Source organism: Diadema setosum, chromosome 12 (assembly GCF_964275005.1).
Source record: "Diadema setosum chromosome 12, eeDiaSeto1, whole genome shotgun sequence".
NCBI lineage: Eukaryota > Metazoa > Echinodermata > Echinoidea > Diadematoida > Diadematidae > Diadema > Diadema setosum.
Window position 1 is genome coordinate 17,202,721 of NC_092696.1, and position 16,375 is coordinate 17,219,095.

General features: G+C 37.1%; 1 protein-coding gene across 3 annotated transcripts; it reads left to right on the forward strand.

Annotated features, from left to right (window-relative positions):
- The first annotated feature begins 2,965 nt into the window (after positions 1–2,965).
- Positions 2,966–15,690, forward strand: LOC140235607 (methylthioribulose-1-phosphate dehydratase-like). Of its 3 annotated transcripts, none has more exons than XM_072315613.1 (8): positions 2,966–3,101; positions 5,055–5,149; positions 5,828–5,876; positions 7,176–7,293; positions 7,781–7,916; positions 8,773–8,833; positions 10,801–10,907; positions 14,094–15,690. In XM_072315613.1, the coding sequence occupies exons 1-8, from the start codon at positions 3,081–3,083 to the stop codon at positions 14,197–14,199; spliced, it is 693 nt and encodes a 230-aa protein (XP_072171714.1). In that variant the 5' UTR covers positions 2,966–3,080; the 3' UTR covers positions 14,200–15,690. The 3 variants fall into 3 exon arrangements, with proteins under 3 accessions (XP_072171714.1, XP_072171713.1, XP_072171715.1); XM_072315612.1 differs by having other exon boundaries at positions 10,801–10,896; XM_072315614.1 differs by lacking the exon at positions 5,055–5,149 and having other exon boundaries at positions 2,993–3,101; positions 10,801–10,896.
- The last annotated feature ends 685 nt before the right edge of the window (positions 15,691–16,375 follow it).

The window sequence follows — 16,375 nt, forward strand, 5'->3', positions numbered from 1 at the left end:
ATGGGGTAATTAACAAAAAGAAGCATATATAATCTCTTTTAAGTTTGATTTTATTCAGGGCTATCTGAGTTATATTTGTCATCAAGGCAAATACACTTTTTGGAATATTTTTCAAAGGTGTAGTCCTATACCAGGAGGTCATTGAAAGTTGCTATTGAAGGGAACTCATCAAAGGAGATTGGTATACTGTTCATTTTGATATAGAAATGATCTTTCTATGAGAATACATTGCTTCTCATGCGGTGATCTGTCCTCTCCGGACTGCGCTTTATAACAAAAAATAATGATAAATAAGATAATTTTACATCATGTATTACGTAAATCGACAGCTCCATGTATAGATTTGTGGAATTTATTGTGGTCCTTGAACAGAGAAAAATACTCTGAAAATCGTAAACAAATAACACTGAACAGTGTTAATTGATGACATTGGAGCCTCACACATATTTCAGAAATGTGGTAGTATAATTGTAGTGTATTTCCATTGCATACCACTTGCTTAACAAGTTCACCTGTGTGGAATGTATGTACGCCATCTTCTTCTGCTTCCTTTAGCCCCAACTCACGCATTCTTATGGTGAGGCTGACATGTCGTCATCATCCTTGTTCATAGCAATTTGTTGTAAATTTTGAAAACATCCATTATTCCTCAACCAATCACTACAAATTCTGAAACTCTGTACACGGTATAACTATTGTAGTTGTTCAAATTTCTGAAAATCACCCGGAGGTCTCCTTTTTTCATGAGAGCCTTGACTCAGTGATCGCCCACTCAATCAAGACTATACCCATTCATTTCAGGACCATCAACATGAACATTCCGCCGTCTTATCACACCGATTCACAACACAAGGAGACTCTACCCTCCCCCCTTTTAAGTTGCCTTTTCACTTGCCCCATCTTTTCTCTCTACAGTAATTTGCAGGACTTCCCCATTATGGTGTACCGGAAATCTCTTCCTATGTTAGAATAATGCAGTACACATATATTCATGATCAAATATATTATTTATCGGGCGCGATCAAAATCAGCCATTTCCTTATTGCTTTAGGTAAAATCACCATTTAGAAAGTTATAAAGGAAAGAAGGAACAATATAAATGCACTACCAAAAAGTAGAAAACTAGGGAGTTCATATGCCGAAACGGAAAGGTTTAATTTAGAAATTGCACATCCTTGGTATTCAATTAAAGTCTTAAAGAATACTTAGGCCTATACATGTGTATGTGTATGTACGTGTTACTGAATGCCTATATGACTAAGTGTGTATACATACATCAAATATATTAATCTTTATCGATCAACACGGGTGTCATAATAGTAATCTGAAGCGGATTCAGAGGGGGGTGGGGGTTGCAACCCCTCCCCCCCCCCCCCCCAAAAAAAAAAAAAAATCCGGGGACCATTTCTTTTTTATCTTATCTTTTTTTTTTTAACTTGTAATTTTATTTTTTTCTATTTATGGCAATGACCTCTATACCAAAAATAGTGGTGTTTTAGATGCAAGAAAACGCCATTTTCACACACAGATTTTCAAAAATTCTCCCTACTGTGGGAGGGGGGAAACCCCCCCCCCCCCCCCCCCCTCGCTCGCTACGCTCCCTCGCATACTGCCCCCAACCCCCTCCTTTATAAAAAGCTAGATCCGCCCCTGAACTGTGTGGGTGTCTGGAGATAATCAGTGGGTGCATTATGGCTGAGGTGAGGATTATCATTATAAGTGCATGACATTCATGTGTTTTATGGGTGGCGTTTTCAAAAGTGTGGGGGGGGGGGACCCCAGTTACGGATTTCATGAGCTAATCTCACAAGGTCCTCAGCTCATCTCTCCCCTTCCACTTCCGGGTTTTTTTCAGGTGACAAGCAAAAATAAAAACATTACCTCACCGCGCTCACACTTCAAGATCTCTATCTATTTCTTTTTGCGTGTCACTTACGTACTTCCGGGTTAAAAAAAAAGCGGGGGCTGGTTCCGCCGGCCATGATGACAATGACAATAACTGTTTTTATTTCTTATACGGCCCTTAATTGGGGCGTGGAAGAAATACAAAATGGTTATCTACAATGAAATCCCACCTGAGTAAAAGAAAATTAATGAATGGCAGGGAAAAAAAAAGATTTGAAGGGGACTTCCAGATGATTTTTAGGTTATAGTGTAATGTACCTGATATTAACTGTAGGTTATTATCACACGTTGAAGAGAGTTTCACAGCATGTAACGATGAAATAAAGTCTTTTCATTAGAATGTATTATGTACCATACCCAAAATGCAACCCACGATCATGAAAATTCTAGAAAGTTATGTAAGGGGCTCCCTTCTAAAACTGGGGATTAGGGTCGAGTGGTAGCTGGTTTCTTTTCCTTCCTTTTTCTTCTTTTTCTTCTTTTTCTTCCTTCTTCTTCTTCTTCTTCTTCTTCTTCATCTTCATACTTCCATATATAACTTCTTCGTAAATCCCATCAGAAGCGAGATCCTCTTGCTTGTTTTAATTGTTGTGACCACTACTCTTCAAAATCGCGCAGGCCTACTGATATTTTTGCTAATGACGAGGTCATTTTCGCGAGATGTTGTTTTCGCGATCCAATCGTGATTCGCAAAATTCGCGAAAATTAAACCCTCGCAAAAAAAAAAAAAAAAATAGCTTTATTATACATGTATTATAACCGCGCAATATGAATTTATTGTAGAATATGCCAATTGTAATAATTGCCTTTGATCGTTTTGTTGAATAGTTTAAAAGAAATGAAGTAATTATTTCGGAAAAACAAAAAAAAATACTCAATGATCGCTGGTATATTTAGAGCTTGCATGATGATTGAGAACTACTAGTATAAGCTCTTCGATTCACATTACTTCATATAATGAAAAAACAACAACAACCACACAAACAAATGTATGGTATCCTTGAACTGATAATGATGAAGTTCTTCTGTTAAATTTCACTCACTCAGTCTGTGGTGCATAGTGTCTACGTGTAACGTACAGTGTGCGTTACGTGTCTGCTTAGTGTATCATTGGAGGCCAATCTCTTCTCCTCTTTCTAGACCTGCTGCATATTATCTTGTGCAAAATTCACGGAATGGGAGAGAACAATGAAAAGGTAAATATATCTTATCATTAGCTAAGTACCACCGACCTCTTACCAAAAAGATCGTAGCGTAGGCGTAGAGACCAACCACGTATGCACGTAAGCCACACACACACTACTCAGTCCCACGCCATTCAAAAAGATGTTGGGTGATCATAAAATTGATATGAAGAAAATATTTTCATATTTCTGGCAAAATTAAAGAGTGTTTGATTTTTTTTTCTTTCAGAAAGTATGACGAACAATACTAACCTTAATATGTATGAGTAACAAGTAGAGAAAATACGCACTTTTCATGAAAAAGTAAATTTTGCTGAATGCCCTCGCCCTCGTGCGTCACCATCGTCACGATCGTCACTGTGGTAAAAGTAGTTTAGACCCCCTACGTATTTTCTCTAACATAAACATTGTTACTTGTGTATTATACTCATGCATACACATATAGGGTAGTTGTGTGCTAACACTTTTAGTTCCAAAGAGATATCTCTTTGGCTAGAATCCACATAGAACTAGAAGTCTAGTTCATAGACAGCAATCTAGACACTACCATGGGCAAGGTCAAGGAGGTGATTTCAAGACAAAAATCCGTCTGTCCGGAGGAGTTTTTTTTTTTTTACATTTTTTTCCCCCTTTTACAGTCCTCCTCAATCCTCTGTATTGCAGAATTCTGTTAAACCAGATGTAGTCTCCGGCCGTGGAACGTATCCCCAACGACAAAATAAAGACTGATCTTTCGATCAAACCACAAACTCGAGGTAGGGCCTACAGCTACGAGGTGTCGCCAAGTAGTAGTACCTCCTTGATCATTTGATGGAAAACCTTATGTGACATCACAAAATGTAGTACTACTAGTAGTCTTCTCACCCAATGATGGCCGCACAAAAACTTTAGCAATTCATAACTTTTTCACAGAGTGCCCAATTCCCCCCCCCCCCCAAAAAAAAAAAAAAAAAAAAAAATGATGTGTTCTATGCACTGCATTCACTCAATCCACACATATTTTTATTATAATTATAGTGCTGCTAGTGCTTGTGCTGTCCTGGCAATGTGAGCCCTCATGTGTCACTCCATATCACATAATAAAGATCAAGTTTAGATATCAAATTTGATTCATTATAATTATAAATAAAACAAAAAATAAAAGATAAGAAATTGTTTAAGGACATCAATCGTATCATGATTAATACTATAAACAAGATTTGCAATTGAATACATGATGTAGCTAATTACCTTCGCCAAGGGAGGAGGTTATGTTTTCGTTACTGTTGGTTTGTTCGTTTGTTAGTTAGTTAGTTTGTCCGTGTGCAAAATAACTCAAAAAATGGTCAACGGATTTGGATGAAACTTGCAGGAAAGGTTTAGAATGATACAAGTCACAGATGATTAAAATTTGGTAGTGATCCAAGAATTTTGGGGGAATTTATGAAGGATTTTTGATATTTTGGCAGGTAGGGTCAATGAACTTGGGGGTTCAGGCTGCGCGTATTGAGGTTTGCATGCATGCACTAAAGTGCGTGCTCTAGTTTCTGCTAGGGCGAGGCGCGCCGTGCAGCTTGAGAGTTTATGATGTAACAAAGGCTTCTATATTGGGAAATCGGGCGACTTTCAGCACACAATGCTATAAGTACGTATGGGTGGAAATCACTGTGGAAGAACAAGATCAGTGGTGGAAATGAGCTGCATGCTTGGCAGAGGTCTGCGCTCTCAGAGTGCTTTTCTAATTAATGATGCAACCACCCTCAGTAGGGTACAAATGCATGTGTGTTTAGAAGGGTGATGTGACACAAAAAGTATAGAGAGAAGGTATTCCAGTATAAAAGAAACGCATTTGTAGAGAGGAGACACATTTTTTTAATTATAAAATTTCCATACATTAGAGCCAAAATAACAAAATTCAATCTGGTTGATTATAAATTGCAATTTATAATCAATGCACAGCTTATCTAACTCCATTACATACTCTAGGAACATCCCCGTCAGCTGATTCCAGAGTTACTTGTCCAGTTCTACAAACTAGGATGGGTGACTGGTACTGGAGGGGGCATATCCATCAAACATGGGTAAAGTTAAACACTTATATTATTTGTCACAGGGGGCTTCCCATCACATCTGATTTCTCAGGTGTTATACAAACAACTAGTGCATTTTGTCAACTAATTCTCAAACACACATGTTATTTTATGCTTTTAATCCAATTTTTCTTTCATCTTTTGCTGAGGATGATATTTTGTTGTGCTATGTAAGTAGAAATAATGTGTAAATTCCTTACTGTACGAGCTGAAATTTTCGCGTACAGATATTTTCGCGAATTGGTCCTTCGAGGACATTTTCGCGTGTTGTTAATTTCGCGGTTGCGAGGGTCTAACTGAACTTACTTATTTGCGCGTTGTTATTTTCGCGTGTTGTTATTTTCGCGATTCAAAGGCGATTCGCGAAATTCGCGAAAATAAAACCACCGCGAAAATTTCAGCTCGTACAGTATGTAAATGCAATTAAGTTCGGTGTTAATTGTACAATATCATGGATGGGATCAACAGTCAGTGCTTTGTTAAATTTTGTTCATATATTTTCATTTTCCAGTTTCATCAGATTTATACAATTATATCTAACTCATTAGTGTTCTTGTACCTGTTTGCTCATGCTTTATGATATTGTATCTAAGTATGTTTTAAGCTCTATGATTGTGTATAGAAAATGCCATGAGGATAAAATTTCACCCTTTCTCTTTTTCTTTTCAGAAATGATATTTACATAGCGCCCTCTGGTGTCCAAAAAGAGAGAGTTCAGGTACATGACAGATTTTTGCTTTTTTTGTCTTTGTTTGAAGTTTTTTTTTTTAATGTCAGTATTGAAAAAAAAAATAGAGCTGGAAAAAAAAAGTTTTACTTCTGTGTGGGAACAAAGGTCGAGAAATCCCCCCTTAGATAGATTACTGTAGCAGAAGACTTACAGTAAGTCTGAAGCAAAGGCTAGCAGGGCATTTATAAGTGAATTCCACATGTGACCCTGCACCACAAAACCAACAAAAAATTGCCAGACATGGATTTTTAGTTATGGCAGATTCTGAAAGAGCAAACTCTAAGCTTTAAAATGATGTATAACTCAATTCAAATGGATTCTCCTAACCTATATAGATATTGGAAAGAAAGCCCACACTCTGGAAAAGTTTGAACTGAGAAAATAGGCTCTGAAGTACAGGGTCTATTCTAGTGCTAAATCTGTACTAAGCCGGGCTGCCTGTGGGATGAGTGGGACAAAAAGCATGATGCAAACCACTGTAGCAACAACAATGAAGGGATTATCAGATTAAGCTGAAATTAAGCGTGCTCTATTGACACATTCTGTCCATGATAAATGTCAACTTTCAAAGCAGTAGCACCGTGATCCTTTCAAAAGTTATTAGAGTTGAAAGTGAAGAGTGTGCAAAGGATTTTCAAAAAAGGAAAAGAGGCATCTAAAAAAAAAACTTGATCACACTACTCTACCAAAAAAAAAAAAGGGGTTGTAGAAAAACTACTGAAAATCCACTTTCCCATTCACATTATGATCCCAAACTCAAGAATAATGTAGAAGAAGAATAGCTCTTTCAGAAAATATGGAAAACTCAAAATTGACTTGGTTGACCGTTTCACCTTTCTTGAGTAATCAGGTAAAATCAAGGAGTGCGACTTTTTGTTTGTTTTCTGATGCACGGTCACATATTTATCCACATACATTTGCACAAGAATCTGCATTAATTTCATTTCTGCTAATAAAGTATAGCAGGGTTCTTTTTTTATTGCACTAAATTTACTTCATTTCTGTACTGATATATAGGTAGTGCTGTAATTCATAGCTATTTCTATTATACTGATGTTTTCATCAATTTGCATGCCTCTCGGGTATACTGTTGTATAATCTGGTTTGTTTATTGTAGAGATTGATGTGTATCTGTTTTTGATGAGAGGGTTTGGCTGTGCCCATTTTTTTTTCTTTTCTATGACATTTAGAAAAAAGTGAGACTATGGGATTAAACAGTTACTGTCTGTGGTACAATAACTTTTGTGTTATTTTGCTTTATTTTGTTTTGTTTCATCTTGCTTTTAGTCAGAAGATCTCTTTGTGACGAATATTGAAGGCCAGGATATTAGTCTGCCGCCCCCGACAAAGAAGCTCAAGAAAAGCCAATGTACTCCGCTCTTCATGAGCTGTTATACACTAAGAGGTACCTGTTTGGTTGTGCCCTTTTTTGTCCTCTCTTACACTAACTTACTTTTATTTTGATAATAGCATCTCTGATTCTTTTTCTTATTTTTCTTTTACTTCTACTATTATTGCTATATTTGGTGCATGTTTTCATCATTATTTTTGTCATAATGTAATGAATGTTAATGATGATCAAATCATAAGTAATCATATTGACATTGTCACTGACACTATTACAAATCCACCGTCCCGGGACTTCTTTTTGCTGCTTGTGATGGTTCCCTAAAGACCCTCCATATCCCAAATTTCATTGTTGTTATAATCATTTTTGATGAAAAGCTATGAGTACCAATCATCGTCTGTCTGGAGACGAGTCAACCCGCAAATCGACATGTACAAAACTTTATTTATGGCACAAGCCACCAAAAGTATTAAAATTGTGATTATCATTTCAACAAATTGGCATTGCTGTCTGCTCCACGGCAACAATTTGCTTCCTTTTGAAGGAGCTGGGGCCTGCATTCACACGCACTCCAAGCACGCAGTCCTAGTGACGTTACTCTCCAAAGGAAAGGAGTTCCGAATTACGCACCAAGAAATGATCAAGGGAATCAAGAAGGAGAAAACAGGTGGATACTATAGGTAATTACCATCATCAATCATCCACACATACATATTCGCAAGCGCATGCACACACACACACACACACACATACACGCACTTCTTATACAAGCGATCCTCTGTAGTATTACCTTTAACATAAAAAAGTCGATGGAATGTATGCTTGTCATAAAAAAACAAAATTTTGTGGAATTCTCCTTATATTTTCTTGATATTACATGACGTCAGAAACTGTAGTAGTCATCGATGATGGCAATACTGGCATTGAAATTTCACAAATGAAATTCTCCACCTTTTAATGGATCCAATCGTCCAATTTTCCTCAAACTGTCATGAATGTGTTTACTAATATTGTGCTTTCACTCAATACACATTTATAGTTGGGTTTGGTCTCCTTAAGGAGAAGTAAACATGGATTTCGCGAAGGCAGCAATATCAGTAGAACATGTCAACAAAGTTCGACGAAAATCGCACAATCCGGTCAAAAGTGAATGTGTAATAATAATGATGATGATGAATATAATATGTAAGGGTAATAATAATAATGATAATAATAATTATAATAATAATTATAATAATAATAAGATGATGAACATTTATTATGCGCAGGTTTCCATCAGGAAGATTCTCATGGTGCAGAGAAAGGCAGAAAGAAAATAATTAGCAATCTTTGGGACTTGTGTTTCTAATGGTTTTTCGTTATAACCAGAAAGTTTGCACGGTCCTGACTATTGTATCTCGTTATAATGTGGTTCGCTTGAATATAGGCCTATACACACTTGTATTTAGAAGCAACAACAATCTTCCTCGAGGGATTGTAGGTCTTATAACCATTTATATTTGTCATCTGTGTTTTGTTGTTCTTGGCATTTTGCAGATACGATGAGGAGCTGGTTGTACCGATCGTGGAGAACACCCCATTTGAAAGGGATTTAAAGGTACGTTGCGCTTTTCAGACACATCGAGTTATCGTATATTCATACGACACATGGTATGAGACATGAGACAATTCAGAAACAACCTCCCAATATACGATAATCATACGGCAGCATTAGACCTCAGGCACTGTTGTAATTCATTAAAAGTTCATTAATACATGTGAGTCTCTCCCTTGAACATTACGAACTTTGGACCTTGCGCAGCGGTTTGTTTGTTTGTTTTTCTTTCTTTCTTTCTTCCTTTTTTCATGACGTTGGATCATTTTGGAAGTTCGCGCTATTAACCCAAGGGCGAGCTGCGGATGAGCCTCAACTATAGGCCTACTTTAATACACGACACATGGAACTGAGAGCATTCAGACACGGATTTATAAGTATGTCGTATGAATATAAATATACGGGCATTCAGACACAGAAAAACACCCTTTGTCCAAACGAGAACTCTCCCGTCTGAAAGGGGTATTAATTTAGAAATCGGCGTCAGATCTTCCCCATTTATTAAGTGGAGGGACCAGGGCTCTGTTTCACTAACATGGAAACTGCATTGAGCCAAGCAATGAACCCAAAATTGAGACAGATTCAGATCAGATCCACTGTAGTTGGGAAGAATACACTAACATTCAAGATGTATTTTAAAACGTTCAAAGTGGACGCAAGATATTGTTCCCAAATGTCTTGGTGAGACAGTTCCTTCTGAGGACTGATTGGTCCCAAAAATTGTCCCTAAGATTGATTGAATTGAATCAAGGATTGATTTTAGTGCTTAGTAAAACAGCACCCTACTTTGCTTTATTTTTTTCACTCCTCTGTTGGGCCTTGGGAATTTGGTTCCTACGTCTCTCCAAGGAAGAACTATACTCTCGGGGATCCAATAACAAATCTGAAAAGAAGTACTGAGAAGTTGTATGGTGGTAGTCAAGCTTTTTTTCTTCTTCTTCTTCTTCTTCTTCTTCTTCTTTTTTTTTTGGGGGGGGGGGGTGGGGGTGTCATACCTTGAAGGCCAACGTACGCAGCAAAGTAGGCCTACCCACCTTATCAATAAGCTTTCACATCTTGTAGGTGCACGGTATGGAGAAAAATGTTATATCAAGAGCACTGAATGAGTAGGTATGAATGGCATTGCCTGGGGATTATTTACAATGGCAATACAAAAGACCTTTAGCCATTTCATCCACTCATAAAGAGCGGCCTTTGCTCTTTGTAGGTCTACCAGGTTTATACCGGTGCGAAAGGATGAATGTGGTGAAGCGACGTATTTGTGCTCATTATATACGGGTAACAATGTATATACTGTATATCATTGTACAAATAAGTATGTAAATACATACAATTATTATTATCATTTACTTATTACTACTACCACTATTATCATTATTATTATTGTTATTATTGGTAGTAGTAGCAGAATTGTAGTATCAGTTTTAATATTAGTATTTTAATACATTGTGTTAGTACTAGTATTAGTGTATGAATGATATTGATATTATTGTCATTGTTGTCACTATTATCATCATAATTTATCATCTGCCTGTGGTAATAGAAGCAGTTTCATGGTGACTGGACTCGTCAATAATGATTTATGATTAAACAGCATCAGGTTTTGTCATATGTAGTGTATTGAAATTCTTAACAAGTCTAAACTTTCCTATATAAAAACTAATTAATATTATTATCATCATTATTGTCATACCATAATGATGAAATAGTAATAATGATAATAATAATAATAATAATAACAATAACAATAATAATGATAATGGTAATAATTGTTATTGTTATTATCATTATTATTATTATTATTATTATTATTATTATTATTATTATTATTATTATTATTATTATTATTATTATTATTATTATTATTATTATTATTGTTGTTGTTGTTGTTGTTACCATTACCATTATTATCATTATTATTATCATAATTATTATTGTCATTACTATCATATCTGCCTTTTCTCTCCCAGGGCTCATTAGAGAAGGCAATGGAAGAGTACCCAGACACATGTGCAGTTCTCGTTAGACGGCACGGCGTTTACGTGTGGGGAGAAACGTGGCAAAAGGCAAAGACAATGTAATTGACGGTATCCCCCCCCCCCCCCCTTGTATTTACTCATATTCGTCCTTATTTTCAATGCATTGCACACTTGTTATATTAATGAACACGGTTATAACGAAATTCTCGTTACAATAAAGCAAAAATACAGGACCTAAAATCATTATGTATTCTATGTAATTTATTGTTTGGCTATAACGGAAGTCTGATGTAACAGAGGACTTCATTGTATAATGGAAGTTGCCGGTATGTATGCTGTTATAATCAGGAAATATTTTAACAAGAGTTCCTCAAAAGTAGTACTTTGACAAGAAAACGAAATGAATTACATTTATACATTCTCCCACATATCATTCTGATCAAAAGTTTTGTTTTTTAGACTGGAAAAAAATAAATCTCATTACACTTAAAGCAGGGATTTTGGATAGTGGGGAAAACGTCATGGGGTTTTCTTTGCCAAACAACACTCAAAACATACAGGGGGTTAAGTACAGACGTTTATGTTTTAAAACCTATATATAGCCTGGAGTGTTTCAATGTTTTCATATTGGCATTGCTCCAGTCTCTGCTCTACAAAGTGGTCCTTCTTAGCATCGTGTGTTTTGAACATTAAACTATCTTCACATTGTCAACCAGTTGAAGCAAAAGCGGAGTCCCATTCAAAACATTTTGTAGCGTCCTGAGGTAGCGTATACATAATGATTTGCGGTTCGATCCATGTAACAGAAGCAAATTTACAGAGCTTGGAAGTATCAACACTTGCATGAAATCAAGGCATTGTGTAGATCAAAGTACACATACAATAATATCAAGAGATTCTCTTCTCTATAGAGTAGTCCTTTTGAGCATGGTATGTTTTGAAACTACACTGTATCTACAAATTGTCAACCAGTTGAAAGAGAAGAGCAGTCCCACTTAGAACATTTCATAGCGTGTACATAATGAGTTGCGCTTCGATCCATGCATGAAACTTTGAAGCAATTTACAAAGCTTCAGTATCAACATTTGCATTAACTCAAGGCATTGTGTAGATCCAAGTACACATAATATCAACAGCTTGCGCTTTCCATGTTGGTGAATTTGAAGTGGCTGTCTGCATTTTTTAATCTGTACTTTACTGCACAGTTTCTCATCACATGTTTGCAGGTTTGAGCATTGCAATTTTCTGTGAACAATGTACTTCCTGTTTCATATAGCTTTTGTCGGGATACTTCCTTCTTTTGTCACCCGACTACAGTACACAACTCTTATTTAGGATGATGTTACTTGAATAGATCAGAGTATATGCACCCTCAGCGACTCCCTTTTTTTTGTGTGTGTGTGTGTATGCGTGTGGAGTGCATTGTGGTAAATGCGTGTGTGAGGGAACAAAAACTTAATGTACTTTTGATGCACTTGAAGTGCTGCGGTATTCATCATGAATAGATACTCGTGGCATAGAGACAGGCAGAAAGAAAATTATGATAATAAAATTGTAATAATAAATTAAGAGGTAGGAGGTAATTAATGTGTGGGGAATGGGGTAGGGGGAGTTGAATGTCTGGTTGAATGTTATTGTTTGAGTTTTGTTATGCCTCCGCCACGAAGTGGTGCCGGAGGCATTATGCTTTCGGGTTGTCCGTCCGTCCGTACGTCTGTATGTCCGTACGTCTGTCCGTCCGCTTTCGTTTACGCGATAACTTGAGTAATATTTACTGGAATTTTACCAAACTTGGTCCAAGTATGAAGTATGATAGGGCAATTATTTGATTAGATTTTGGGTGAAATCGGCTCAAGGTCAAAGGTCAAGGTCAAATCATGAAATTGTATCCGTTTACGCGATAACTCAAGACTGGATGGAGCAAATTTCACCAAACTTTGTTGGAGGATGATGTATGATGGGAAAATTACTTAATTAGTTTTTCAGTGAAATCGGACAGAGGTCAAAGGTCAAAGATCAAGGTCAAATCCTAAAATTTATCTGTTTACGTGATAACTCAAAACTGGATGAAGCAGCTTTCACCAAACTTGGTCCAAGGATGATGTATGATGGGACAATTAGTTGAGTAGATTTTAGTGACATTGGCAAGAGGTCAAAGGTCAAAAGGTCAAGGTCAAATGCTACAAATGTTGCAATTTCCCCCATATCTATGCAATGCCCGAAGGTATTTTCTTGAAACTTGGTGTGGACATGTACTACTGCGTAAAGATTCTCCAGAGAGAGTTTCATGTCATAAGGTCAAAGGTCAAAAGGTCAAAGGTTAGGTGAAAATGTTGCAATATTACTTTTCTTGCAAATGGTTCAATGTATCTTCGTGGAACTTGGTACATATGCATGTACTGTCTGGCAGGGATTATCTAGGGAATTTAGGGGTCATGGGTCAATACTCAGGGGTCAAAGGTCAAGGTCAACTCCTCAAAATTTTACTATTTCCCTCTTATACTAGTATATGCAATGCTTGCATTATTAGTTTCAAAACTTGATACATGCATTACCTAATGGAGATTCTCCGAGAAATTTCCAGCCAGAAGGTCAAAGGTCAAAGGTTAAGGGTCAAAGGCCAGGTTTCAATGCCCTCCCCCCCCCCCCCCAAAAAAAAAAAAAAAAAAAAAATCTATTTTGTACCGTCATCACACTCTTTCTTTTTACCTTGGAAATTACTCAATGCATAAACTTCCCCAAAATTCCCCAAATATGTGTACCTGCACTCTTAGAAAATTATAGCAAACCCAGTTCAAGACATTTCTGACAAACCTGTCATTTCAATATTTTGCCAGATATGTGAAACTGTCATGGATCACACATTGTGAAGACATTGTACTATACGCCTATTGGGAGAATCATGCATTATGGCGGAGGCATCAGTCACCATAGCGACATTTCTAGTTTCAATTTTAAGTTGAATTTGATATGTACAGAATAATTGCTCTGTTCATTTTGCTATCACATTCAAAGTGAATGTGTAATTTTAATTTATATTCCAACAAAACAGAAATAAAGAAGACTGAAAATGTTTACTTTTTTCTTGTTCGTATCATCCCAGTGAAACTCTACTCTGTAAAGAAATAAGTTACTTTCAGTAGATACATGTAAATATTCTGAATTATGTGAACATTTGGAGTTTGCTGCAGGGAATATAGAGGTTGATAGTGCAGGAATCCTGAAGGGAGCCGAAAGGGTTAAATCTCAACTTTCATCAAATACGTCTTATTTTTCCATGACAGGTGCGAGTGCTACGATTACCTGTTCGAGATGGCCGTCATGATGAAACAGCTAGGACTGGACCCCGAGAAAGCGCCAAGTGGACCAGAGGGGGGTATTGTAGGGTAGTGGGTGACTTGTGCATGGGGGTCATCCCATAAGACCGACACCCATGAGTCCTACAGCCCACGTGTTCGACACTAGGCAAATAAAGCCCATGAGACCAACACTAGGTAAGAAAGCCCACGATTTCCACAGATACAACACGGGGTTTAATGTGTCGGCCTCATGGGCTGTATAACTCGAGTAGGCTGTATGACTCGTGGGTGTCGCTCTCGTGATGTGCACCCTTGTGAGGGGAGAGAGGGCGAGGGGAGAGGAAGTGCCTATTGAAGGGGGGGGGTGGCAATAGACAGGATGGCTTCGAGTTTTATAGACACTGAATATTTAATGTTAATAGTCGGGTTTACTAATGTCTGATACCATTGGCAGCTGTACCGGAATACTCATGGGAATATTCTTGCATTTACTTTAAGTATAATACATGTCGTACTGTATGTGTTCGCGATCGTGCCAAAGACTGGTGATATTATTTATGTACAGTATATACCACAAGGATTTCAATCAGACGTCGTTCATCAGTTTTATTATTCAATGTGATTCTATTGCTCTTCCTGAAATTCCCAAAGTCTGCCACAGCCCTGATAGATGATTTTCTAACCGGAAGCCAATATCATAATGCAAGGAATAATCTTGCGCTTTAATACTGAAGTAGTACATTGCACTCCCGTTACAACGAACACGGTTACAACGAAATTCCGGTCACAAAGAAGTAAAATTTTCAGGCCTCAATATTGTCCGTTTTTTTTTTTTTTTTTTTTTTTATTGTTTATTTGTTCGATCATAACAAAATGTTGATGTAACAAAAGGAAACTGCCAGTCCCGAGGACTTTGTTAAAACGGGAGTCAACTGTACATGTAAACGTTCTGTAATATAGAAGACTGTTAAAATTGATTATTTGCACACCATGAGGAATTTCAGCCATAGATATTATTTATTATGAAAACAGTGGAATGTCAAGATTGTTTGCTCATTATTATATCAAGTGAAATCGAGGTAAAGTCATGAATACCACACAGAATAGTGGAGAGATAGAAAGATTCAATTTTACAGTAAACCTCGCGTATACGTCAACCTTGTACAAGAAGGAAAATTGGCCAGGTCGAAGAAAATTCTTCCAGGATTGATATAAAAATGTGTTACTAGTAATGCTATTGTGTACTTTGAAATTCAAGTGAGTTGAATAAGTCGATGATGACTGTATTTGTTTGTGGGTGGAAATTGAGTGTACATGTGTGCTGCAATATTCCCGATTCACGTCACAGTCGATACATCGTATTTCAGTGCAATCTTATTGCATTTACATCATATGTGCCTCATCATTATGATCATTTACTCTGTAAGATAGCAGGCTTACCTAAATTGGCAACTCTGCATAATGTGTTGATGGATGCCTTGAGCGTCGTAACCATGGTGACGGCGGATGACTGTAAGTTTTAAATGCTTGTGTGTTTATGTCTGTTCATTCCAGCGTGTACAGTAAACTTATTTCAAGTAAAGTCCCGGAGTCCCTGAGTTTTTGTTTTTTGTTTTTGTTGTTGTTTCGTTTGATTGTTTGATTGTTGTTGGGTTTTGTTTTTCTTTTTTTTTTTGTCGGGGGGGGGGGGGGGGGGAAGGGAGGAATTACTGTACATCCATTATAGTCTAGCAGCCAGAAAGGGTCCCCGTGCAACCCCCCCCCCCCAAAAAAAAAAAAAAAAAAAAAAAAAAATCTACGATATGTTCGAAGATCGTCAGAACCTGTATTTTCCGAATCCGGTTGTCGCCAGTGAAAAAAGGTTGCGCGCGCGTCTAATTTGCATATTTCTAAGATGGGCGCCGCCCGTTGCTAGGAGACAGATTATTTTTGAATAACTTTAGTTAGGAATAACAAATTACCATAAAAATGGTATCATTTTGAATAAAATTAAATTTCCTACAAGTTGATACCCCATTTGATGGGATAGATAGATGTTGTCATGAAATGTTGGTTACAGCTCGTTATTCCGAAGGTTCGTTATTCCAAAGGCTCTTCAGTCCGAAGATTCATTATTCCGAAGGTTCGTTTTTCCGAATTTCATTTTCGGATGAACACATCTTCGGAATAACGAACCTTCGGAATAACGCCACAAATGTTCGGATTAACGAACCCTTTTTCATTTTCGGATTAACGAACCTCTAGGTATAGGGAATTTGCGTGTTTCG